Consider the following 26,731-nt stretch of genomic DNA (forward strand, 5'->3'; position numbering starts at 1 on the left):
TTCATGATCAGGTTTTTAGTTAAGTTTGGATTTGAGGTACCCTCTGTCCTTGTCAGGTTTCTGGTTAGTAGCATGTCTACCAAAGGACTGAGCCAAATGGCGTTAAAGTTCAGCTTTGAATGGTAGTGACTAGATTTGAAAACAAAGCTTGACTGTAAGGTCAAACCGATGTGCACATATGGGACAGGTAGAGAAAGTGGAAAGACACCTGTCTGGGCTTCTGGAAGGCCCCACCTGCTCTGGGTTAATTGTGCAGCTGGAAGCTCAGCTCAAGCCTTCCTCACCTGAGGGCAGATGTCCCAGAGAGAAGAGCTGGACCCGATCTGGGATTTTAATGTTAAAAGAGCCCAGTGGATTTGGGGCTCTCCCCACTTGAGTTCAGTGTTTCTCCTCCTTGGGAATGAATAATGGATTTGTGGGGCCAGGAAGAGAAAGGCACCTCACTTAGTTGAGGTTAATGGCATTGTGGTTACAATCGTGACCTTTCCTTCTTGAGGTTTAAGATTTCTTTTGTTGTCTGAGGTACTGCTAATTTTTATAAATGTTTAGTGAGTACTGGAAAATATGAGGTACTCTTCTCTCCCTCGCTCTTGCTCTTTGTTTTTTTTTTTTTTTTGGTAATACATTCCTCATATTAGTCTTGTAAAGTACATGATTCCATCCTCTCTTTATAGTCTCAGTTTCTAGACATGTTTCCTGAAGCAGCTGCATCTAATTTTCTGCCTGGCACGACCTGCCTTCAATTTTCTGTGTGACTGTCCAGCCCTCCTGGGGTGGCCTCCTGCCCTGGGTTCTGCAGCCTCAGGGAGGAGCTTTGCCACCCCTTGGCTTCTTTTTTATAAGCGTATCCCTGCACTTGGAGAGTCATTTCTGAATTCTGCTACACTCCCAGCAGTGACAGGGGACCCACATAAGCTTCTCCCTCTGGCCTCCAGGAAGCGCTCAGCCCTTCGCTGGGCTGGGACTATGGTTTTCTGCCAGGCCTTGACACCAGCCACTTTGTCCCGAAGCCCCTGAAAGTTGCTTTAACCAGGTCATTCATTTATATATATTTATATGTATATAAATTTTTATGTATGTATTGAATTTATATATGCTTACATTCATTTATACACACACACACACACACACACACACACACACACACACACGCCCGTGTGTTTAAATTTTGTGGGATGTGGATAGTGCCATCCCTAGTTTTTGTTGTTTATTTGGGAAAAGTGGAGGTTGATAGCCGTACCCGAGTTGGTTTCTGGTCCTCTTGATGCCTGTGTGCCCCACTCTCCCGCACCCCTGCCCCATCCTGGAAGCAGTTTCCCCTTTATTTGTTCTCCTGCAGTACTAACCTTTATCCCTGATCCATTTGTTTAATCTTACATTAATTGTGGTGTTTTGTATATATAGCTAGTTAATGAGTAACCGTATGCCTCATTTTTCTCATACATGTATGCATTGTACTTATGAAAGGACTTGAGGTATTTGTGGATTAAAATACGGGGCATGTGAGGACAACATGAAGAAATTTTTTCTGAAGACAGGGTAAAGGAATCTCCAGCTCCCCACCGGAGTGACCCCTTGCCAGGTGGCTTTTCGTCTTCCTTTTCTTTCATGAACATTTCAGACCAGAGTTTTGTGTGCACAGTACAGTATTGTTAACTACAGGCACGATGCTATACAGCGGATCTCTAGAACTTACTCCTTGTGCATAACTGAAACATTGCTTTGCTGGTGGAGCTTTCTGATATTCAGGGCAAAATGAGATGTGAGTAGGGTTTCTTAGTTTTGAACAGCTCTTCAGCGTGTTCAGATCCATCCATAGCGATAAAATCTAAACTGTTGATCTTTAGAGACTCAGCTGCAGGCATCATCGATGGGCTTCCAGATTCCAGTCACTTTAACAATACTCTGGAGTTGCACACTGAAGCTTCTGGAGGAACAAAGAGAATTTTAATTCTCCTCACCCTGGTTCTTTATCATCATGGAAGTCCTCCAATTTTTTCTCTATCCTTACTCCTTTTCCCCCTGATTTGTTCTAATGTTGAGACTAAGAAGCCAGACTGTTTAATCCATAAGTGACCAAGAAGGTATTTTCCTGATTAAAATACCAGAAAGCGTATTGACAGTGCGTGGAACCCTAAATTTCACGAAGCCCTGTTACAGAAAATTTGCCACCTCTGTCATGAAAAGTATAATGATGTGCATGAAGAAAGAACTTGAGACTTTGAGGAATTTGAACACTGTTTGGTTTTACATGTAGGTATTTGACTTGGAAGGGTATAGTCTTTAAATACTGCTCAATTTAGAGTAATTAATTACCTAACATCTGTGGGTTGGGGGTGACAAAATTGGTCACAATAATCCTTGAATTGTTTCATTATTTAGTGGCATTATTAAGCCTGGCATCAGAGTTTTATGAACATTTGAAATGAGAAAAGCCGAAGTGTCTGCTTCAGTGTGAGCTGGATTCTGCTGGCGCCGCTCTGACTCTCACGAGACATCTAACAGAAGCCATGTGAGATGGGAAAGCAGTTCAAGAATACACTTCCACCTTTCCGCAAAAAACTAATTGGGCCACCACTGTCCCTCGGACCCTCTGTGGTCCTACTAGACCAGGATAAGGCCTAGATCAGCCTTAGACAGACACCAACCAGAAGGACAAGGGAAACCAAGCCTGCAGGGTGCTCTCCTCAGAGGCCCCTCCAGCCGAGACCCTCAGCATGCTGGGATCCCAGAGTGGGAGCCTTAAGTAGCTAGGATGTTCTGATGAGGCCCTTCTGGGAAATAGCCATCAAATCTACGCACTAACGTGCACTGTGCCCATTTTTCTCTGTCCCCATCCCGTTACAGTGGTCGTTCCTACTCCTTTTAGAGACCAGCCGTTTCACTTGGCCTCGGCTCTCAGCGGACCACTGGCCCACCTTCCTAACCTCCACTTTTGCTCCCCTGGTCTACACTTCATCCAAAGCAAGGCTAGTTTTTTAAAAAAGATAAACCAGATATCGAACTATCTCCTTTCCCAATCATAGCTTGTTTTCACCTAGAATGAAGATTCAAACTTCCTAACTGCTCACCAGGTGCTACATAATCAGCTCCTGCCCAGGTCTGGGCTCCCTGTCACTCATTCCCAGCCTCACTACCCCCACCCCCCATCCTCTCCTTAATGCCTGTCAAGCTCCCACCCCTCGGGCCCTGCACTTGCTCTTCCTCAGTCTGGAATGCTTCTCCTGTCTGCATAGCTCCTCCCTCTCCCCTAGCAGACCTTCATTCAGAACCTTCTCAGATGGGCCTTCCTGGCCACCCTCCCTGACATAACTGTCCTTCTTCCTAGTGCTTCCCAGGGTGTGTGTTGAATGACTGGCTTTTAAATTTCCACACCGATATGGATTGATATTTTTGTAAAACGTAACAAGCCCATCACAGTGATGTCCAGTTGCTTATAGCGCTCCCTCAAAGCCTCTGTACTCACCTCATCCCGGCCGGGCAGCAAGCATTTCAGGGCCAGCTCAGGTTGCAGATGCGCATGATTACCCTGCCTATGTGTTCTTGGGACGAACTGTTCTCTGTAACCCTCTGGCTTATGTTTTGTGTCCCCCGGTAGAATGTTTGCTCCACAGTGGTAGGGAGCTGGTCCTAGACTTGTCACGCCTCTATCCACAATGCCAGGATCCGTGCAGAGGCATAGGGATTCTCAGTAAGACCTTGCTGAAGCTCCGGTACCCTGATGTGCCTGTCCAGCCCTGCCTGGCCCAGGTGGGGGTAAATCATGGGAGGCCTAGCTGCCCTTCTTCCCGATTGTCTGCTTTTGCTTCACTCACATCCAGAATCAGGCCTAGAGTCTGCCTCTGTCACTGCTACCATGACTGGAATAGAGTACGGTTGACCCTAGAACAATGTAGGAGATGGAGGGGCCCACCCCCACGAGGTCGAAAATTCCCTTGCAATGTTTGACTCTCCCAAACTTAACTACTGATAGCCCACTGTTGGTTGGATGCCTTACTGATAGTGTAAACGGTTGATTAACATGTATTTGTATATTATATGTATTATAGACCGTATTCTTATAGTCAAGTGAGCTGGAGAAAAGAAAAAAGTTATTAAGAAAATCATGAGGAAGAGAAAATACATTTACAGGACTGTAAAAAAAAAAAAAAAAAGCACATACAAGTGGACCTGCATGGTTCAAACCATGTTGTTCAAGGGTCAACCGTAATCCCACTTCAGTGCTATGGCTAAGTCACTGTGTGACCCTGACCAGCTGACTTCAGTACTGCAGGCCTCCGTTTCCGTGTCTGGGAAGTAGACATGGCATTTCCTTCCATCATGAAGACAGGTAATGCTCTTGCACATGCTTGGGGATCTCCACAAGGCTATCCTTGAGTGTGGCTTCACAGCTAGACACTGATACTGTAACCAAAATAAAAGCCCATTTCCTCAATGACGCTCTTATTAATGAGGCACAGTGGAATCAGCAAACTTTTTCTTTCTTTTTTTTTTTTAAAGATTTTATTTATTTGACAGAGAGACACAGTGAGAGGGAACACAGCAGGGGGAGCGGGAGAGGGAGAAGCAGGCTTCCTGCTGAGCAGGGAGCCCGATGTGGGACTTGATCCCAGGACCCTGGGATCATGACCTGAGCCAAAGGCAGACGCTTAATGACTGAGCCACCCAGGCACCCCCCCCTTTTTTTTTTTAAAGATTTTATTTATTTGACAGACACAGCGAGAGAGGGAACATAAGCAGGGGTATTGGGAGAGGGAGACAGCAAACTTTTTCTATAAAGGACCACATATTAAATATTTTAGATGTTGTGAACCATGTAGGTCTCTGTTAGGTTTTTGTTTTTGTTTTCTGACTCTAAAAATATAAAAATTACTATTAGCTCATGTGTCATAGGAGAGCAGGCCTGGATGAAGTTTGCCAGTCCCTAGCGATAGGCAGTTGGAAGTTTATTTCTTTGTGACTCAATACATTTTATTTTCTGTTTGGGTGAAATAAGAAATGTGACCTGTAACAGTTTTATTTTTCTTGAATTGATCCTCTTGCCAAAAAGGTTGTTCATCATTTTAGTCATACTTTCCACTCTTTCTCTCTTGTTTTCACGCACATTTTAAATATTAATGCATTTTAGAACAGCTTTCTCTCAGCACAGAATCATGGTTCTCCAGAGCAGAGTTGGTGGTTTGTGTAGGAGATCCCATTTGAAGACTGTTTTGAGTTAGGATGGGCCCTTGATGATCCATCCAAAAGTAGAGTCTGATAATAATGCATTTGTGTCTGCCACTCAAAATATATTATGTTCTTAATTTCTTGAAGTTTTCTTCTGAGGACTTAACTTGTTTACTTGTTTGTAGACATAGGGTTAAACCTTCAATTAGAATTTAGAGCTGATATATCTATTCTTGTTTCTTTTCTTACTAATAGCCAGACATGAATTATTCTGAGTCCAAGCTTTTATAGTACTAAGAACTTTCTGACTGCTTAGTTACAAATAGGGCATGCTTGGTTACAGTTGATCTTTTGTAAAACCTGCCCCTTACCCTGCCTTTGCTGCCAGGGTCCCCTGACTTCCTGCAGACCATCTCTTGCCCTTCTTCCAAGCCTTTGTTGTAGATATTCTCATTTAATGGCACCCATTCTCCAATTTTTTAAAAAGATTTTATTTATTTATTTGACAGAAAGAGCACAAGCAGGGGGAGCGGCAGACGGAGGGAGAGGGATAAGCAGGCTTCCTGCTGAGCAGGCAGCCCGACGCGGGACTCGATCCCAAGACTCTGGGATCATGACCCCAGCCGAAGGCAGACGTTTAACCGACTGTGCCACCCAGGCACTGCCCACCCCTGCCCCCCACCATTCCCCGATTTTTAAAAAAATATTCTTTAGTTTAGAATTTTAGCAAGTTCTCTAAAGTTGACAAGGTAGTGGGTCTTAGAAAGATGGTATGTCAAAAACAAAATTGGTAAAATAGCACCTAGGTATTTATTTCTTTAACTCTGACGGATTGGGGATCACAGGCTGCTGACTAGGAAGAGTGAAACCTTGGCACAATGTGAAGGTAGTTCACTGACTGCGAGATCTTAGCACAGTAGAGTGTGTCTGTTAAGAGGATAGATTCAAGAGCCAACTCTGCAACTTCCTAGCTGTATGATGTTGGGCAACTTTTCGTCTACTCTGAGACTCAGTTTTCCCATCTGTAACACTGGGCAAATCAAAGAACCTTCTCCATAAGATTATTGTGAGGTCTAGATGAGTTAATAGGACATAATGCCATGTAAGGACTAGTTAGTGTTCATTGAGGGAGAAACACGCTTTCATGGATACATATCAGTGGATAACACTCCACATGGAAAATTTTATATCTGACTTGCTTTGTCCATTTAAATTTTCCCTATAGGCTTTCGTCGAGGCCCAGAACAAGATTACTGTGCCATTCCTTGAGCAGTGTCCTATCAGAGGTTTATACAAAGAGAGAATGACTGAACTGTATGACTATCCCAAGTACAGTTGCCACTTCAAGAAAGGAAAACGGTATGTGAGGTTGCTTTTATTTAATTTTCTTTTTACTTTTCTAATCGAGTGCTTTCTTAAATCTTAAAATATAAATTCTAAATAACTTATTTTATAAAATTAATCCATTATGAAATCAATTCATTTCTGTGCTTGAGTATGGGAATAATGTTTTTTGGTCTATTGTCCATATTCTTAAATCATGATTAAGAAATTTAGTAGAGATATTTCCTAGGAAAGCAAATCTAGACTATAGGATATTATTGTTGTCTTATGGCTAATAATTGGGCTAGGATGATTTGTAGACAGCAGTGGAGATTTGTTTGCCTTTAAAATTTTCTTTGGCTTGCCCTACTAGAAAAGCTTTTATTATATGGATTTCTTTCATCCAAGAATGGAAGTGGGCCAGGAGGTAGCACCTATTAATTCACGTCTCTTGTTCCTCTCCCTTTCACACCGAGGTAAACTTATTCTCTTATTCTTTTTTTAAATCTCTGTGGAACCACCATCACAAATTTACTTGAGAATTTCTTAGACCCTCCCCTTCTCTCTCTCTCTCTCTCTCTCTCTCTCTCTCTCTCTCTCTCTCTCTCTCACACACACACACACACATCAGCAAAGTACAATCTACATGCCTAACCCTTCCTGCCGCTTGTTTTTGTAAATAAAGTTGAAATGGCACACAGACCTGCCCATTCATTTATGTATCAGCCGTAGCTGCTTTTGTACAACCATAGAATTGAGTAATAGCAACAGAGACTCTGTGGCCCACAAAGCCTAAAACATTTGCAGTCTTGCCCAGTACAGAACAGGTTTGCTGACTCTGGCCTAGCGGCCTCTCCAGGGAAGGATCCAGCATTTCATTTTAGAAGATCTGCTTTCTTCTCCATTGAAAAGAAAAAGTTACTGCTTTATTTGATTATCCATTTTAGTTCTAACAAATGAAGCAGTCTTTTTTTGTCCCTATTTAGCTAACACGCAGGATTATGGTAAATTATTCCAATACTTAAAACCATTCAGATACCAAGCTCTCGCTACAGGGAGCGGCTGGAACCTTCCATTCTAGTCCCCGTGTTGCTGGCATGGCCTGTTCGCAAATGGACATTTATCTGTTGTTTTTCTTTTTCTTTTTGCTTTGATTGTACCCCACAGATGGAAAACTCCATGGCTAAATAAAGACCATCTCTGTCCCCCAGGTATTTCTATTTTTACAATACAGGTTTGCAGAACCAACGAGTATTATATGTACAGGATTCCTTAGAAGGTGAAGCCAGAGTGTTCCTCGACCCCAACGTACTGTCTGATGACGGCACGGTGGCGCTCCGAGGTGAGTGCTCCCCGACTGAGCCCACAGGAATCCCGGGGCCCTCACTTCCGGCTCTGACATGGGTGCAGTCCCTTCACCTCTGGAATACCGGATAGGCTGGGCCGTATGGTAGAACAGACGCATATGCTCTGTCCAGGAGAGCTCATTTTGCGCAGTATCTTCAGTAGGGCAAACATGAGCGGTCACATGTTCTGATAGCGTGAAGCAGAACTGGAGAATAATTCACACTGGGCCCAAATTAGCTTCTGGGGCTTCTGAGATATTTAAGTATCATCATCATTGCTTCTCACATCCCTGAGCCCTCTCTGTGTTTAGGAAAAAAAATCTTCTATAAGGAATTTAAGCTCTCTGAAGAATGTTCCAGCTATGAATGTACAACAGGAAAGACCATTTACAAGATCTTTTTTCTTGGTGAGGAGGAAGTGATCAGAGTTTTAAAAATTTAGTTGTATATTAGAATTGAAAGTAGGAAACCACAGTCTTGTAGAAATTAGACAACTTGATACCCTATTCCCTGAAGACGGCAAGTTTAAAACCCGAATCAGTAAGTTTGGCCTGTAGTTGCCCTGTATCTCTTAAATAGCTCCAACCTGAGATAACCTCCTCCACAGGCCATGAAGATTACCCTAGGTTTGTGCCATTAGAGCTAGTTCTAAGGAAGGATTTGGCTATTTGCTGGTTCTGTGGTTTAATAGTTGTATACTGTGAGAATCGTCTCTTGTTAGGATCCTAGATTTTAGTGAAGTTGGCTCAGCATTTCCCCCAGAGCATCCTCTGTTTTGTAGAGAAAGCACAGGCGAAGTCTCAGCCCTGTGGAGTTGAGTGATTGGAACACTCTAGTCCTGTAATTGATTAGGTGGGAATGCAAGGACCCTATTCCCACAGCCCTGTGTGAAGACCCATTTATAAAGCCACTCAGTCATTTAGTGGTTCTTCCCCTCTTCTTCCCAAGTGGGCTGTGTATGTAAATAGTGATCCTTTATCTGATTCATGTTGAAAGTAATCAGTATTGAAAATAAGATGTCAGCCAGCTAACCAGGGATATTCTTCCACAAATTTGAGTTTGTGGTTGTAAATGAATGTAATAACACCAGTTCTGTGCAGTAATATGCCCTGTGTGGATATCGTTTAACAATAAACCTTTGTTAAAATTAAAGTTTTTGTAACTCATCCAGAAGAACTTCATTATAAGAGGGTCTCTGAAAGTTCATTTCAGTAACTTTTTAACAGAATGCCTGCCACGTACGGGTCCTAATAGCTGAAAAGGAAAATCAGACATGGGACCTGGCCTGTCTTTGAGTTTTCTGAAAATGATATAGGGAAGTTATAGTATGGGTAAATATACAGATTCTTTTGGTAGTATATGATTTTTTTTAATACATTTCAAATCAACATTTTTATTTAAATTTTTCCTGAAAATTTTCTAATTATATATACTTTATGTAGAATCAGAAGTATTTTCTCCACATTGCCTTCTAGACTCTTCTCTGTCTTTATATACAGATGAGCCTCAATACTTCATAGCAATTATAAAGGATTAATAAGTAGTTCTTGTGAAATTTTAAACTTAATTACCACTAACAAATTCCATGTAAAACAATAGGAAACCTCTGAAAATAGTTGGGTTTCTGAGTATAATTTTCAACCCCTGGTGAAGTTTAACAGACATTATAAGAGGAAATCTCTAGTGTCCGTGTCTGGTACCAGATGCTATCTATATATACTTTATATTTATAAGAGCCAATATAAACAGAAAATTTCTCAACACACATTCCCTAGTGATTAGAACATTTTGTCATGGACTTAAAGAATTAGACACGCATAACAGTTCATGTCTATGAACGGTGTTGCTTTTCTTTCTTTTTCGTGGTTGCTTTTGGAATATGCTCTGTGTGAGCCTTCATTGCAACCCTTGGGCTTACCTGGGCTTGTGCTGGTCAGATGGTGTGGACGACGTTAATTCTTGAGTGCCAGCAATGCTCAGAAAATGAGGTTGTAAAGAGTGATTCCAAATAGTTTGGAATCCATCCCAAAAATTACTTAATGGCTTCCATTTAGTTCTGTTACATGGTATGTGTTCATAATCCAGTCATTACTCGAAAAGCAGTTTCCTTATTCTTTTTCCCCTCCTCTTTAGAGTATAAATAAAATATGCTGAAAGTCTCAGATGAGCTCTGCTTTTAACTGAACTGCTCATTGAATTATAGCAATATAAACAGTGGAAGCATCTTAGTGGCATATAATCCAGTACGTTTTTTACAGATGAAGAACCTAAGACCTGGAGAGGTGAGGACGCCTGTCCAGGCTCATGAGGTGAACTCCCGTGAGGCCTGGGCTCAGCCCCCAGAGGTCCTCACGACAGGCTCCCTGCTCCTGCCATTGCACGTGTGGCAGAGAGCGTGTCAGGCAGCACGGAGGGCAGCGGGCAAGGCTAGGGGTCGTGTCCCCATGTGCACTGTGTGAGAATTTCTCCTGTGTCCCACAGGCTATGCCTTCAGTGAAGACGGGGAGTATTTCGCCTATGGTCTGAGTGCCAGCGGCTCAGACTGGGTGACGATCAAGTTCATGAAGGTTGATGGTGCCAGAGAGCTTCCAGATGTGCTCGAGAGAGTCAAGTTCAGCTGTATGGCATGGACCCATGATGGAAAAGGGATGTTCTATAACTCCTATCCCCAACAGGATGGAAAAAGTGACGGTAAGTGAAGATGGCAGGTGAAGCGCCTTTTTCATGGACTAGAAGTGTGACTTCACATGACTTGAAAAGCTAAACCCTATGTAGAAGTTATTTGGTGTAGAACCAGGTTTCCTCAAAGGGCGCTGTATCCGTTAGCATTGCTGTATGACAGATCGCCCCAAAACTTAGTGTCTCAGAATCATAACCATATTTCTTTTGCTGGAGTCTGTGGGTTGGCCAGGCAGTTCTTCTAGATTAGCTGAGTTCTGTCATGTGTCTGTGTTCTGCTGTGGGTCATTTGGCCGATCTTGGCTTGGCTCTCTCCCATGTCAGGGGCTTTGACTCTGATCGTTGTGGTTTCTCATCCTCCAGCAGGCTAGCCCACTTGGTTTGTGTGGCAGCTCAGCAGGATTCCAAGAGGGAGAGTCAAAAGGCACAAGCCTTTTGATGCTTGTGCTTGCTGCCAGCACTGCGTCGTGGTGCTGCATTCTGTTGTTGGCCGAAGCAAGTCATGGGGCCAGCCCCTGTTTGAGGGGTGGAGAAGCAGATAGATAGAAGGAACCAGGAAAAACTGGGCCATTATTGCAATCAGTCCTTTATAAATATGTTATATCTGCCAAGGGGTCGTGGAGAAGATGGATTTTTTTTTTTCCATGAAACCGATTTATTTAATGATGTTGAGCGATTATAAAATTTTCCTACTGTGGTGATGGCATCTCTTCCTCTGATTAGAAGTTACAGGGTACTTGGTTGGTTTATCTTGACACTTTTCCCGTTGTGAATTTCTAGGACACACCTTTGTTCTTCTTTTGGGTTATACAAAGGTCCTATTGTGTTCAAGCAGTCTCTTTCCCCCTTCACTTCTCATCTTTCCAGAGAGAAAGGCCCACGTACCTTGTACCTTGCTGTTGCAAGCTGTCAACAGTCATCGTCTTCTTTCCACAATGGCCTGTAGCATTTTCCTGTTGCTTCGATTGGTCTTTACGGATGGCTTTTACCATCCCTTTGTTGGAGGTTTGGAGCTGAGGTACAGAGGCTCAGTTACTTGTTGGAGGCCTGGAGCTGGTAAGAAGCACAGCTGATCCAGTGCTTTCTGCTACATATGTTAACCCCTTATCATGACCTGCTGTATCTTCCTTGTCTTTAGATGTGCTAGCTTTCTTTTCTGATTTCCCCCAGTTGAATTGGGAATAAGACTATGATTCTTTTCATCTCTTTTGGCTGTTCAGCTTTTGCTGCCTTTTGATTAGACTAGTGCAATACTTTTTTTTTAATTCACCAGTGAACTACAAGAAGAGCTGACTTACGAGTAGACTTTCTTTTCTGGGATGTTGGCTAAAGAAAAACCTCTGGGCTCTGTACACTGAATTAGCTGCCTGTGTTAAGAGTGGTGCTGAGTTAGAAAATGGCTACTTCAAGTTTTGGGAGACCAAAAAAGTATTTCCCTGGCCATTTCTTGTTAGAGAACAATATTATTATTTTGTGAAAAACATGAAAATTATTATTTAAGCTCCGCTTTCAGTGGCAAAGACAGTAAAGATTAGTTACTATGATTGATTTCAGAAAGATACCATCTGTTCCCAGCTGTAATTTGCTGCCCTCTTGTCGAGAAGACCTCAGCAGCCTCTCAGGTTGTGTGATGGAAGGACTTACCAATGAGGCCAAGCAATTCTGACCATGTGCTTCCCGGAAAACCCATTGAAAATCACCAAGTGCTGTAAAGCTTTCTTTTATATTGTGGTGTTATCTTACTTCTTTTTCATCATTCTGAAAGCTTAGTACCTTTTTATAATAAAAAAAAAAATAGTTCAATCTCATAACATCTTCCAAAATCAATTACTTCCAGGGTGATACCCAACCAATACTTAACATTAAAAAAAAGGGGAGGAGAGAGTTTATCTTTTAGAGCATTTTTAGGTTCACAGCAAAATTGAATAGAAAGTACAGAGATTTCTCGTACAGCCCCTACCCCCACACATGCAGAGCCTCCCCTATTATCAACATCCCTCACCGGAGTAGGTACAATCGACGAACCTCCATTGATACATCATGATCACCCAAAGTGCAGAGCTCACGTTCGAGCTCGCTCTTAGTGTTGTATAGTCCACGAGTTTAGGCAAACGTGGAATGCTGTGTATCCACCATTGTAGCGTCATACGGAGTTTGACCACCCTCAGAGTCCTCACCCATTCCTCCTCCCTGTCCACCAGCCTCTGACAACCCCTGATCTCCCTCCAGTCTCCATAGCTTTGCCTTTCCCCAAATGTCATAGTTGGAATCATACACTATGTAGCCTTCTTAGATTGGCTTCTTTCACTTGGTGATATGCCTGTCTTTTCATGGCTTGATAATCCATTTCTTATTAGCGTTGGATAGGATCCCTTGGTCGAGATATAGCATGGTTTCTTTATCCTTTCACCTATTTTTAAATCCATTCAGCTATTGAAGGATATCTTGGTAGCATCCAAGATTTGGCAGTTATGAATAAAGCCACTATAAATATCTGTGTGCCAGGGTTTGTGTGGACATAAATTTTCAAATACTTGGGGTAAATACCAAGGAGAGTGATTGCTGGATTGTATTATATTGTAAGAATATGTTTAGTTTTGTAAAAAACTGCAAAACTGTCTTCCAAAGTGACTGGACTAGTTTGCATTCCCACCAGCAATGAATAGGAGGTCCTGTTGCTCCACATCCTCATCAGCATTTGGTGTTGCTATTGTTCTGGATTTTGTCCATTCTATTAGCAATAATCGCGCCTCGGACAAACCTCATTGGCTACGATACTGCCACTGCGCAAAGCTGGATTTTGTCCATTCTAATAGGAGTACACTGGTATATTATTGTTTTAATTTGCATTTCCTTGGTGACATATGATGTGGACCATCTTTTCATATGCTTCTTTGCCATCTGCGTATCATTTTTTTTTCTTTTTAGAGAGAGAAAGCGCAAAACGCACAGGGGAGGGGCAGAGGGAGAGAGAGAACCCCAAGCAGTCCCCACAGTCAGCCGTGCAAAGCCCGCCGCAGGGCTTGATCTCACCACCCTGGGATCATGACCTGAGCCGGAATCAAGAGTCGGACGCTTAACCGACTGAGCTGCCCAGGCACCCCTGCTTTAGTGAGGTTTCCATTAAGGTCTTTGGCCCATTTTTTAATAGGGTTGTTTGTTTTCTTTCTTTCTTTTTTTTTTTTTTTTGAGTTTCAAGAGTTCTTTGTAAATTTTGGGTAACAGTCCTTTATCAGATATGTCTTCTGCAGATATTCTCTCCCAGTCTGTGAATTGTCCTATTCTCTTGACAGTGTCTTTCACAGAGCAGAATTTGTTTATTTTAATGAAGTACAGCTTATTAGTTCTTTCTTTCATGGATCATACCTTTGATATTGTATCTAAAAAGTCATTGCCAAACCCAAGGTCATCCTGATTTTCTCATGTTATCTTTTAGGAATTTTACAGTTTTGCATTTACATTTAGGTTTGTGGTCCATTTTGAGTTAATTTTTTTTGAAGGGTACAGTCTATGTCTAGATTCATTTTTCTGCATGTGGATGTCTAGTTCCAGCACCGTTTGCTGAAAAGGCCGTCTTTGCTCCTCTGGATTGCCTTCACTCCTTTGTCAAAGACCAGTTGACTGTATTTACGGAGGTCCTTTCTGGGCTCTCTACTCTGCTCCATTGATTTACCTCTGTTCTTTTACCAATACCACACTGTTTTGATTACTTACAGTAGATCTTGAAGTCAGGTAATGTCAGTCCTCCAACTTTGTTCTTTTCCTTCAATATTGTGTTGGCCATTTTGGGTTTTTTTCTCTTTCCATATAAACTTTAGGATCAACTCATCGATATCCACAAAATAACTTGCTGGGATTTTTATTGGAATTAAACTGCATCTATAGATCAAGTGGGGAAGAATTGACATGACAATATTGAGTATTCCTGTCCGTAAACATGGAGCATCTCTCCATTTATTTAATTCTTTTTTGATTTCTTTCATCAGTTTTGTAGTTTTTCTCATATAAGTCTTATACATATTTTATTAGAAATGTACCTAAGCATTTAATTTTGGGGGTACTAATGTAAATGGTATTGTGGTTTTTTAAAAAAATTTTTTTATTGAGCTATAATCAACATAGAACATTAAATTAGGTGTACAACCTAATGATTCAATATTTGTATATATTATGAAACAATCACCACACAAGTCTCCATCACATCACCGGACATAGTTATAGATTTGTTTTCTGTGATGAGAACTTTTAGCATCTTCTCTCTTAGCAACTTTTAAATATGCAGTACAGTATCATTAACTATTACTAACTATGGTCACCATGTTATATATTACATCCTTAATGATACTATATTTTTAATTTCAAACGCCACTTATTCATTGCTGGTGTACAGGAAAGCAGTTAACTTTTGCATATTAACTTTGTATCCTACAACCAGGTAATTAACTTTTTAAACGCTCCTAGCATTGTGCAATATGGGTGGAATAGATTTTCTTAAAATTGCCAACTGCACTTCAGTATACATTTTTAACTCCTTCAGGTACAGAGACATCCACCAATCTCCATCAAAAGCTCTGTTACCATGTGTTGGGAACTGATCAGTCAGAAGATATTTTGTGTGCTGAGTTTCCTGATGAGCCTAAGTGGATGGGTGGAGCTGAGGTATGGTACTTCTGTGAGATTGTCCCACAAACACGATGTCACATGGATTGTGCATGTGGATATTCTCGTTGTGTGATCTTTATGGATGTGCAAAGTCCTGTGAGTGAATATTCTTTTGTTAAAAATATTGGTATTCAAATTGACTCTTAATAGTGAAGGTGATGATAAACTTTTAACTGCAATTTCAACATAAAACCCTTAATACAAAGTAATACATGCTTATGGTAAAAAAAAAAAAAAAAGTGAAAGCACAGTATCACATAAAGCAAAATGTGAACATTTTGAAATTCAGAATCTTACGTCTCAGAGGTGAGGAAAGTATCCTTCCAAAAAATTTTCCTTGTGTAAGTGAGAATGTGGGGGGAGAGAGAGTATATGCTTTCCTTTTTTAAACACAGCTTTCCTCTTTGTGCATATTGTTCACTTGTTTTGACATTAAATGTGCATTTTCATACGTTTTCCCATCTGATAGAAGGTCAGGTATTCCTCGGGAGTCTTGACCATAACCAAACTGTATTTGAAGTCTTTGCAGTTACTGGCCCAGATTTTATTCTGTATCTTGAGAATCAAATGTGAAAAGACTTAGAGGTACTTGGAGTAAAAATTTAACTCTTGTTAGTTCATTTCTGGGTACTAAGAAATATTTTTTAAAGAAAAGCATTCTGAATGTTTTGATATAGGTGGGCTCTTGGCCCATTTTTTAGTGGGAATGAGAAATCCACTAGAAAGTCTTTAGCTCATGGAGCCACTTACTTAGAACTTTGGTAAAAAAGGAACATTTGATATTTGAACTTGGGCTCCTGGGTCTGGTTCACTGGGGGATAGAATAGTAACCCATAGTATTTTAGTTGATGTGCATTGATGTACCTTATTCCAGATTGTCCTTATAGTTATTTATTTGGTTTCCCTAGACCAGGGGTTGGCAAACTACTGCCTGCCTTCAGGCCACATCTGGCCTGCTGTCAGCTTTAGTAAATAAAGCTTCATCAGAACACAGCCACACTGTTTGTTTCGTATTGTCTGGGGCTGCTTTCAGACTGCAATATCAGGGTTGAGTCGCTGCAAAAGGCTCCATGGCCCACAAAGCTGAAAATATTTACTTTCTGGCCCTTAATAGAAAAAATTTGCTAGGCTTTAATGCGGTGTATTAAAGGTGAATTTATAGGACTTTTATGACCTGAGATTGTATCCTTTTTTTCATGCTTTTTCCTTCTCACTGAAGTGCCGCCACCCCCCCCCAGCCCATGAGCTTTCCTTGTGTAGTTACTGTTGCCATTTTTTCACCTATTTGTTTTTAATGGCTTTTCTGACTCTATTTGTAGATTGTTTCTACTGTTTCCTTCTTAGTTCAGCTTCTCCTACCTAAGTCTTCTGGTTACTATGGATAATAGGTGTTGGTTTATAAAATAATATTTTATTTTTTTACTGTCATTTTTACTGTCATCTGAGTGAAACATTAAGGAAGATGAATATGCTACCAAACAATGTTTTAATGTCAGATCCTGTGTTTCTCTTTATCCTTTTGGAGGGAAGGTATTGATGGGGAAAGCCTAAAATAATATATTTTAAATAATCAATTTTATTCCCCCAGGATTCTTCATAAAATCAAAGACATTCCTAGAGAAGTTTTTATACTTCAAAGCTAATAATTTCATTACAGCAGACCTATTTTAATCAAGGTAAATGTATTTGGTTGATATAGTAACATGGGTACTGAAAATAAATGCCAGAATATTTATATAATTTAGCACATTTGTCTAAAAGGAAACAAGCTTTATAGTAGAACATGCGAGCAGCTCAGGTTGCTTGGATCTCTCTTAGTGTTTGGTTGAAGCAGTTAGGTTTTTGGTTTGTTTCTTTTTTTTCCTTTACCTTTAAATTGTGGTAAAATATACATAACAAAATATACTGGTTTAATCATTTTTAAGTATAGAGTTAAGTGGCATTAAGTACACTGACATTATTGTGCAACTATTAGCACCATATATCTCCAAAACTTTTTTCATCTTGCAAAACTGAAACTGTCCCCATTAAGCAGTAACTCCCCATCTCCCCTGCTCCCCCCATTCCCTGGCAACCATCCTTCTCTTTTCTGTCTCTCTGTGTTGGACTATTCTAGGTACCTCGTATAAATGTCATCATACAGTAGTTGTCCTTTTGTGACTGGCTGTTTAACTTAGCGTAAAGTCCTCACGTTCATCCGTGTTGTAGCATGTGTCAGAATCTCCTTCCTTTTTATAGTTGAATAATATTCCATTGTGGATATACACCACATTTTATTCCTTCATCTGTTGATGGACAGATTCCTTCATCTGTTGATGTTGGTGTGTTTCCGTAGCATTTTTGTGAGCAGTTTTTTAAAATACAGTGAAGGGCGCCTGGGTGGCTCAGTCATTTAAGCATCCAATTCTTGATTTTTGGCTCAGGTCATGATCTCAGGGTCGTGAGATCGAGCCCCGTGTTGGGCTCCTCACTGGGTGTGGAGTCTGCTTGAGATTCTCACCCTCCATTTCCCCTTCCACCCCTACTCGCTTGCTCATGCTCTCTCTCAAAAAAATAAATAAAAAAATATAGTGGAGATATATATGTATTTAACATATGTACATTCAATTCTACTAGGAAAGTGAAAAGAAAAGCAGATTTAAGTAGTTGATGTGATCCTTCTACCATTCATTAAAAAGATGTTCACTCTATGTAAATTGTCTCATATAATCTTGACCAAAGCCTCAAAAAGGAGGTGATCATTCCATTGCATGGACAAAGTGAAATGCCTGCCAGAGAGATTAACTTGCAGGCCCATGGCTGGAACTGCCTGCTGAGTGTGTTAGACCCCACAGCCTGTGTCTTCCTAACCACGTGCACTCAGCCTCTCTGGCCCAAAGGAAAGAAGTCTTGCAGAAATGGCAGCAAAGACTGTTGAAAGGATGGCAGTAATGGAAGGGATGCATCTGTACTGCACAGAAGTAGTAAAGTTGTTAAAAAACTAAAGGGACGTAGATGGCGGGTCCTAAGGAACTTTGTATTGGATCAGAGCCTAACAGTGAATGATGCAGAGGAGGTCTACGAAAACCAGCAGGCTTGGTAAGCGCAGACTGGGTGTAGTCTTCCCTGAAGCTGTAGTCCAGCTATTTGGATGGTCTTGTTACAGCGGGTGACAGACACCCACCAGGTGCCCGGTTGGTCGCTTCATGACCATGCTCTTGATGCGTGGTATTTTTCAGGTAGTTGCTTTGGGGATCATCATTTTGGACCCAGTATTTTGTTAATACCTTTACCACTTGAACAGTGACTGAATGGAGAGCTAGTGTTACAGTGATGGTGTACTATCACAGAAATTTGGAGATTTTATCCTGGTCTTGTCAGTGCAGCCTTGGACACTTCATTTCCCCTGGGGCTTTTTCAGCTCTGAAAGTCTGTGGACAAAGGCTTCAGCACAACATCTCACCAGACCCTGACGCAGGCTTCCTGGGTGAGGAGGTAGCTGCTGGATGTGAGAGCAGCTTGGGCTTTGTGGGTGTGGTTGGAGGGGCCTTTGGTGTGGGCGGCCGGCTGAGCTTGTGGATGTGTGTGGATTTCTCCAGCAAGCTGCCATACTCCTCCCTTTGGGCTGCTGCAGTCCAGGTTCACTGAGGACTGCTCTTTGAATCCTAGACACTGTCTCCTTATGACTCCTGTTCCTTCATAGATGCCTCCTCTGCCTTCCTGCATGGACAGATCTTCTTGCCTTGAGCAGTCCATCATGTACAACCAGGAAGCAGCTTTAGTGTTTCCATCATTGCCCGTGACACCATCTGCCCCCAGGATGACTGACTTCCATCTGGCAGAACCCATAGCTTTCGGGACGTTTTGGGGTATTAGAACTGTTACGAAGGATCCATTGCAGTCCAAAGCAAAATATTAGTCTCTCCAATTTACATGCTTCTTCCCTCTGCCCAGCTCCTGTTTGGTGAGCACATGGGGAATAGGGACTACTCAACCCCCTGGTTGGTGGTTTACTTATTTTTTTCCATACAAAGACTTTATTCAAGATACCCTCAAACTAGCACAGCCCAAATACTCATTATCAAGTGCATGAATGAATGAATTGTACATCTCTACAATAGAATAGTACTACTCAGCAGTAAAAAGGAACAAACTGTTGATATATTCAACAACAGGGATGAATCTCAAAATGATTACGCTCAGTGAAAGCCAGAAGAAAGGAGTACACAGGAGTACAGAGTGTTTGATTCCATTTATAGAACACTCTGGAAAATGCAGACTAGTCTATAATGGCACAAAACAGATCAGTGGTTGCTTGGGGACCGGGCTGGGGATCAGGAGGGAGGGGATATGAAGGGGCAGGAGGAAACTCTGGAGGATGATCAGACTGGGGCACGGGAATTGACGTTTTCCAGGTGAGGCCATTCTGAGCAATGACAGCATCTCCAGTTCTCTCCCCTCGGTTATTCATCGGGGATTAGTTTCTCCAGCGACCTTGCAGGGAGGAGGAGCTGGAGGAGGGGAACGGGGTTCTTGCTCCTCCAGAGCTTTTTGTCGGTGTCTGGTTGCCACCATCTGCTTGCAGCCGTGACCGGTATCTTGGTGCCGGCTCCCTCGTGGCATCTTTTTGTAGTGAGATACCCTCCATTCTGGGAACCTGTGTGCTGTTCTCTGCGGTGGATGATAAACTCTGGCTCACATTTGTGTTGCCTTCCAAGGCTTCTGCTCCCAGCAGGATCTCCTCCATAGCTCCCCTCTTCCATCCTTTTTTCTGCCGGGACCTTTCAAGATGACTGGAGGGAGGCTACCTTCCCGGTGTCTCTTGTTCTGAGGGAAACGACCTCCATGGGTTGTTCCATCCTGGAAGGGCGGGTGCTGGTCACCGCCGCTCTCCTCACCTGCCAGCCAGGGCCTCCTCTCTCAGTCCCTGCAGCTCCCTCATGCCCCTGGGGTAACGTGAGACCTGTCTAGCATTGGGCTTAGAGGGACAGTGGTGTCAATTACTTAACACAGACTATAAGGCTTTACCTGGAAGGCAGGATTGTGGGAGAATAGAAATTGTTTTAAAAGATTCTACTAGATCAAAAAAAAAAAATTCCCTTTATTTTGAAGTAATTCCCAGAGCATTTGGAGGGGGGACGGTTGGAAACAAGGAGATCAAGTATTTTGAGGCACTTTTCCCAGCAGAGGGTGCTCTAGAATGAAGATTCTGAAAATGTGTCAAGTACCTTTAGAAAGGACTAAGGGGAAAATGCCCAGCCTCTTTGTCACTGTCTAGCTGAATTCTATGTTGAGAACCTAATTCTGTCATAACCAAGTCTTGAAAAAGGGGCTTCTTTTTTACAAAAGTAATCCTAATCTTGATGTTTATCATGTATCTCTATAGCCATTTTTATATGTCCACTTGTGATCCCTAATTGTTCAAGTATGTGTATATTTGTGTAGACGTTTATATATTATATGTATATATTAACATGTAAAATCACTGCCTGGTGCTTGACTCCGTGGCACACAGTGAGCGTTAGTTTCCTTCCCCTCCCTGTGCTGAGGTTCGTGTACGTGAAGACCCTCGAGGCCTGGTGTGCACCCAGCTTTGCCTCACGAAGCGTAGACGGTCTAGGTGTCTAGGTGTCCCTCAGGGAATTCCACCTCACCTGCCCCTCACTGGAAAGCATTGGCTTGGAGCAGTCATTGTTCAGCAGCCCTCTTCCTGGTCAGCATACTTCATGCATCTATTCCCTGGGGGCCCAGGAAGCCATTGGCTTGGTGCACCCCGGTGCTAGGGCCAGGCGATCCTCGGGAGCACAGACCGGCATGCTCTGGCCCTTTGGAAGATGTTCTTGTTGTAGTCAACTCTTCTATTTATAAACACTTTACAATATTGCCAAGGGGCTTAGTGCTCATGACACAACTTCCATCATGTTCCGTTTGTCTGTCATTTTAAAGACACTTTGTCCTCCTGACCTGAGCAGGCGGCTGCCAGCATGTTATTGGTGAGTCTCCTTGTGCTGTGCCGGAGAGCCTGTACTTTCCCTCCAACTCCCAGAGTGGCTGAGTGGTTGTCTTTCTGTTGGTCGCGGGGTGGATTCCCAACCGGACTGTGCGTGTCCGTGGCTCATCACCCGTGTCCTCTCTCTCATCAGCACCGCAGGGCGTGATAATATCCATCATGTTGATTAGTAGCGTGCGGGGAAAATCCCAGCACATGGTGGGGAAGAAAAGTCAGGAAGCCACACAACAGACCAGAATTTGAGTAAAGCTAGAAAGCAGTGCCGCTCTGTATACGTGGAACAGCTCCTGACAGGAGAGAGTTGGTTTTGGTAGTAGTAGGGTTGGAGTTGCTGCTCAGTCACTTCTCGCCTGACCCCTCTTGGTCAGTAAGGGAGAAAAGAAAACAAACCGTAGATTCTTAGACAACCCAGCTGCTCTGCCAGAGAAGCAACAGTCACGGCTCTGTCATGTGAAGACCTATGTTACTCGTTTCACTTTGAATGCAGGTTTCTTTTCCCTCCCTAAAATTTTCTGGCATACTGAGGAAGGAACACATCATATAGGATTTGGGTCGATTTCTGTTTTCGCCCACTGCTGTAGGACCACACCGTATTGGGAAAGCTGCGTGCTCTGTTGAATGACGACCTGATGGGAGATGTTTATGCTAACACACATCACATGAGCCTATGACTTAACCTGTCCGTGTGTACTACGCTACTCCTGTTATACAAATCCATAGAGTCCCGTTAGTGAGAAGCCATCATTGTAGGTGATTCGTTTGACCTTTAAAAGTTTTCCCAGATTAAGTTTTGGAAACATACTTAATATTAAAGAGATGATGTTGTGATTCACTACTATTATGAAAGGAATCCAAAAGAGACCATGAAATAAAATTGATAAAGTTTCCTGCTCTGAGAGGAACATGATTAACTCCCAAAGCTATTAAAACCCATTTTCATTCCTTCTGTTAATGTTCCAGACAATTTTAAGTCTCACTGCTTTTTAGGATACTTTTTTTAATATACACAATTCTTTTGTCATAATATGTAAAAGGAATACTTTCCTCAATTTGAAAAAGTGCATGTAGATTCAAATTATGAAAAAAAAAAAAACTTCATTCACTTCGTGTTGTATTCCAAGTGGAAATTAGTATATGTACCAAAGAAATTTCATGTCTGTGGAGATTTGGTTATTAACGCAAGACCACATAACTGGGGCTCAGTAGCTCTCACATAAAATAGCTTATGAGCTGTTCTTTGAAAATGATAATATGTTTGGGGCGCCTGAGTGGCTCAGTTGGTTAAGTGTCTGCCTTCGGCTCAGGTCATGGGATCCAGCCCTGTGTTGGGCTCCCTGCTCAGCGAGGAGCCTGCTTCTCTCTCTCTGTCAAATAAATCAAATCTTTTTTAAGAAAAGAAAAATAATATGTTTGATGAAAGTCCACATCATTATACACACGCACACACATATAAATATTGGCTATGTGTCTTTGTTTTGAAAAACACCTTTGGAGGGGCACCTGGGTGGCTCAGTTAGTTAAGCATCTACCTTTGGCTCAGGTCATGATCCCAGGGTCCTGGGAAAGAATCCCACATCGGGCTTCTTGCTCAGTGGGGTGTCTCCTTCTCTCTCTGCCTTTCACCCCACTCTCTCTCTCGTGCTCTCTCTTTCAAATAAGTAAAATCTTTAAAAAAAAAAAAGAAAACACCTTTGTAGATAAATGATTGGGAGTTTACAACATTAAGTGATCTTCTGTTCATTTTCTCTTAACATGAGATGCATAAAGAAAAGTTAGTTGATTCAGGTCATTTAGGAAGCCCAACTGTTCTTATTGTATAGTATTGAGACTGAGAATAGCCAAATTCAATGAATTTAATATTTTTATAATGCTACTAATAGTGATAACAACATAGGTTTATTGTTTAAAATAAACTACAAAGATCCCATTTTCCAGAAAAACTGCTAATATTGTCATATTCTATTTCACACTCATTTCTGTAAATTCATTAAAAAAAAAAAACGGATGATAAAGCTGATAACATCTTGTAAATATGGAGCAGCCATGATCCAGACTCTGGTCTGAATGGATCACTGTCACACCTATGTGAGGCATTGACTAAAGACATTTGATAAAAACATATTATTTGGGACTAGATTCCCCTGAGGTGTGTTCCAGTTGCTGCTTATCTTTTTAAATTTTGTGGTGTTATGGCTCTTGGGTTTGTAGAGGTTATATCCTAGATGTGCTGAATCATGTGAATTTTGTGTTTGTTGGAGCAGCATATGTGAACCTAACAGAATAAAGTACAAAATACATACTCCATCTTACAGTTTGAGGTCTGTCAGGGTTTCCTTATGTCATCACTTCAGTGTAGCGTAATACCACAATATACACTACTAAAATTTCTTAGTGAATTAATGTGGCTTCTTTAATGAAAGTATAAAGTCTGATAACCCCATACCTTATGCCCTTTTGGTAAGTGTCAGTGAGAATGGCAGCCAGTTCCTGGATCCCCTCTTCAAAAACAGAAGCCAACACTTAACGAAGGTTTTTTCCAGTAGCACAAAATATGCCAAGCTGAGAAACCACAAAGGCTAGATGGTAGCACTTCTTTCCACACTCCTCTGGCCTCCTTTTGGGGGAGTTTTCCTCAATCAGGGCTTCTCAGTGGCTAGAGATGAGGGAGGTTGGGAGTTCTCAGCCTCACCGATTCATAGTCCTGAGGCACATTCTTACGTAAGCACCTTATCCGCAGTCAGGTTGTTATCTGCTGACTCTTGTTTCATTTCTAGAGGATGAACTAGGAGAAGCGCATTGTTTGTTGGGCCTGCCCCGAAGACTGCGTGGAAGCATAGTAGTCGTGGGCCGTGCCAGGTTACACACTGCGTGTGCACAGGGTATTGTGATGCTTTGCATGCTGTCACAGGTCAGGGTCCTTGGAAAGCGGGCCTGGAAGTTGAATGGCAGTGCTTTCAGAACCTGTGCTGGGAGTGAGGGCAGAGAGGAAGGAGTTGAACTGTCATGCGGTCATTACAAACACCTCAGCCAGTCCCACAGCGAGCTCTCAGGCTGGGTTGGCCTTCATTTTCCTGACTGGGGACTTTATACCCTTGAGTTAATCAGTCATTACATGTTGGAAGAACCCGAAAGGATTTGTGACCTTGGGAGAGGCGGTTCTCTCTGACCTGGGGACAGGCCTGGCGGTTCTCAGCCGAGCACTGCCCTCTCCTGGCTCCCGGCAGACCACGGCGGCCACCGTGTATGCTGCCGTCCCCTGGCAGGCTGTACGCTTGAGAGTGAATATAGGTAGCTCACGCGTATGTCAGCATAGTTCTGGGAACCAGATAGCTACACCCCCTGTAGCAGTTGTAAGAAGGCAAAATTCAAGCAACCATTTTGAGAGGAATTCTCCATCTCTTTTAAAATCACTTAAGGACCATCCCTCCCCCAAAGCCTTCTCAGAGCTCACTCTTCCTCTACCTCCCCTCCCTGTTAGCCGCCCTTCTCTGCACTCCCTTCATACTTCGCACTTCTCGCTATTAATGTTCTATAATGTTCATCTGTGTGCACGTGCGTGTCCATCTCTCTCTCCCATCTGAGCATGAGCTCTTCGAGGCCCTGTGCTATTGATCTGTGTGTTTCAGAACCTGGTTCAGCAGTGGCCGGCTCTCAGTAAATGTTGGCTAAATAAATGGCCTCCGCCCCGACTCCCTGAATAGTGGCTGGCTGTGTTTGATGGCATATGTTAAATCATGTCCTGTTAAAACCAGCCATTGTGGTGACGGTAGCCGTGTCCAGCCGTACCCCCTCCAGAAGCAAGGGAGCTGGGGCTGGGGCAGCTTTTGCATTTGTTTCTCTCTGTTGAGGTTCGCCTGTTATGGATAATGAAAGGTTAAATGGGTAAAGAATGGTTATTTATGAGTAAATAAAGAATGAGAGCTTTAAGGGGCGCCTGGGTGCCTCAGTCGGTTAAGCGTCTGCCTTCGGCTCAGGTCATGATCCCGGGGTCCTGGAATCGAGCCCCACATCGGGCTCCCTGCTCAGGGGGGAGTCTGCTTCTCCCTCTCCCTCTGCCTCCCCCCCCCATGCTCTCTCTCTTTTTCTCTCTCAAATAAATAAATAAAATCTTAAAAAAAAAAAAGATAGCTTTCATCCCTGTTGGTATTGTTTGGAATGCAGTTACTGGATTTCATATCCACAAATGTAAATACTCGATTTACAGTAATTCTTAGAATTTTTTTGTTAATATTTATTTACATAAAAGGTAGATTTTCATGAAATAAGATCATTTTGACTTAAGGAAAATTTGTCTAAAAAATATAGACATAAAGTAGAAGAAAGCTGTGAAAAGCACAGATTTAAGAATTACATCTTTTATAATTGGTCAGACTAGTATTATTCCAACCTTGTTGCAATGAGTCAGTGCTTTTGAATCAGATTAATTGCTTCCAGAGAACACAGTTATTCTAGTTGATATCATATTGTTTAAAGAAAAAAACTAATATTTTGTGAACGGGAATTTATAGTGTTTCATGAAGGCCTGATGGGGCCCTTGGCTCACCTGTTTATCTGTTTTCTTTTTATCTGGAATTTACAAAAGTTACTTAAAATTTTTTTTTATTTGTCAGAGAGAGCACAAGCAGGGGCAGCAGCAGAGGGAGAGGGAGAAGCAGGCTCCCCACTGAGCAAGGAGCCTGATGCGGGACTCGATCCCAGGACCCTGGGATCATGACCTGAGCCAAAGGCAAATGCTTAACCAACTGAGCCACCCAGGAACCCCAGAAAAGTCACTTTTTTTTCTATTGAGATGCAAGTGTCCTCCTCATCAACAGTATTTTTCTCTCCTCCTCCCAGTGATTTCCAAAATTCATTTTTAAATTGCCTTTAAATAGTCTGAATGTAAAGCTGTGGTTAATAAATGTACATTGTTACAATTTTAGTGGAAGAAGATGTATTTCTAACCTGTGTATTTTAGGACAGCAATGACACTTATAAATGATTTTGAAATCTGAGACTTTGAGCATTTGAAAATTCAGAGTTGTTTCCAGTTTAGCAAATTTGCTTGGTGGCTATGGAACATCACTGGGTTGTGATGAAGAGAGCTACAGTGAAAAAGACAGACTTAATTGGCATCCCGACCAGCAATGTACCTTGGGACTTCATGCCTTAGATTAAATATAAACTGCTACAATATTTAATCCAGCCAGAAATGCTGAGAAAAACTCATTAGACGTGCTCAAGACAACTGACATCAAAGGTTTGGTGTGGTTCTTGCAGTGAGTTTACAGCCTTGTTTTTCCATCGGCTGAATCACTACAACTGAATTAACCATCATTTATTATCAATATAGCATGACTTTAAACACTAAGCTATAAAAATTCCATCTTCATTTAAAGGATAAGAGAACAAAACTCTGAAGTATTAATGAGGCTGCTTTTCATTACATTTGATGAAGTTATGATTGTAAGGTTGTTTGACGATATTCATATAGGATCAATTAAAAATAAGGTGGAACTGAAATTCTAGACATGAGTTTATTAACTATGTATATGAAAAGCTTAAGGAATACATATGAAAGCCTAGA

The 26,731-nt window shown here is 42.1% G+C and overlaps 1 protein-coding gene and 1 pseudogene across 1 annotated transcript in view; one reads left to right on the forward strand and one right to left on the reverse strand.

Annotated features, from left to right (window-relative positions):
- PREP (prolyl endopeptidase) overlaps positions 1 to 26,731 on the forward strand; it is a 114,962-nt gene that overhangs the window by 17,255 nt on the left and 70,976 nt on the right. Inside the window, exons 3-6 of the mRNA XM_028104204.2 lie at positions 6,392 to 6,525; positions 7,701 to 7,831; positions 10,317 to 10,526; positions 15,052 to 15,173. Coding sequence (XP_027960005.1) covers positions 6,392 to 6,525; positions 7,701 to 7,831; positions 10,317 to 10,526; positions 15,052 to 15,173 — 597 coding nt within the window. The remainder of the gene's footprint in view (positions 1 to 6,391; positions 6,526 to 7,700; positions 7,832 to 10,316; positions 10,527 to 15,051; positions 15,174 to 26,731) is intronic.
- LOC114210038 (U4 spliceosomal RNA) lies at positions 13,243 to 13,309 on the reverse strand (annotated as a pseudogene).

The sequence above is a fragment of the Eumetopias jubatus genome, unplaced genomic scaffold, assembly GCF_037043125.1.
Source record: "Eumetopias jubatus isolate StellerSeaLion01/CBP00866 unplaced genomic scaffold, mEumJub1_p1.0 scaffold_6, whole genome shotgun sequence".
In the NCBI taxonomy this organism is placed as follows: Eukaryota; Metazoa; Chordata; class Mammalia; order Carnivora; family Otariidae; genus Eumetopias; species Eumetopias jubatus.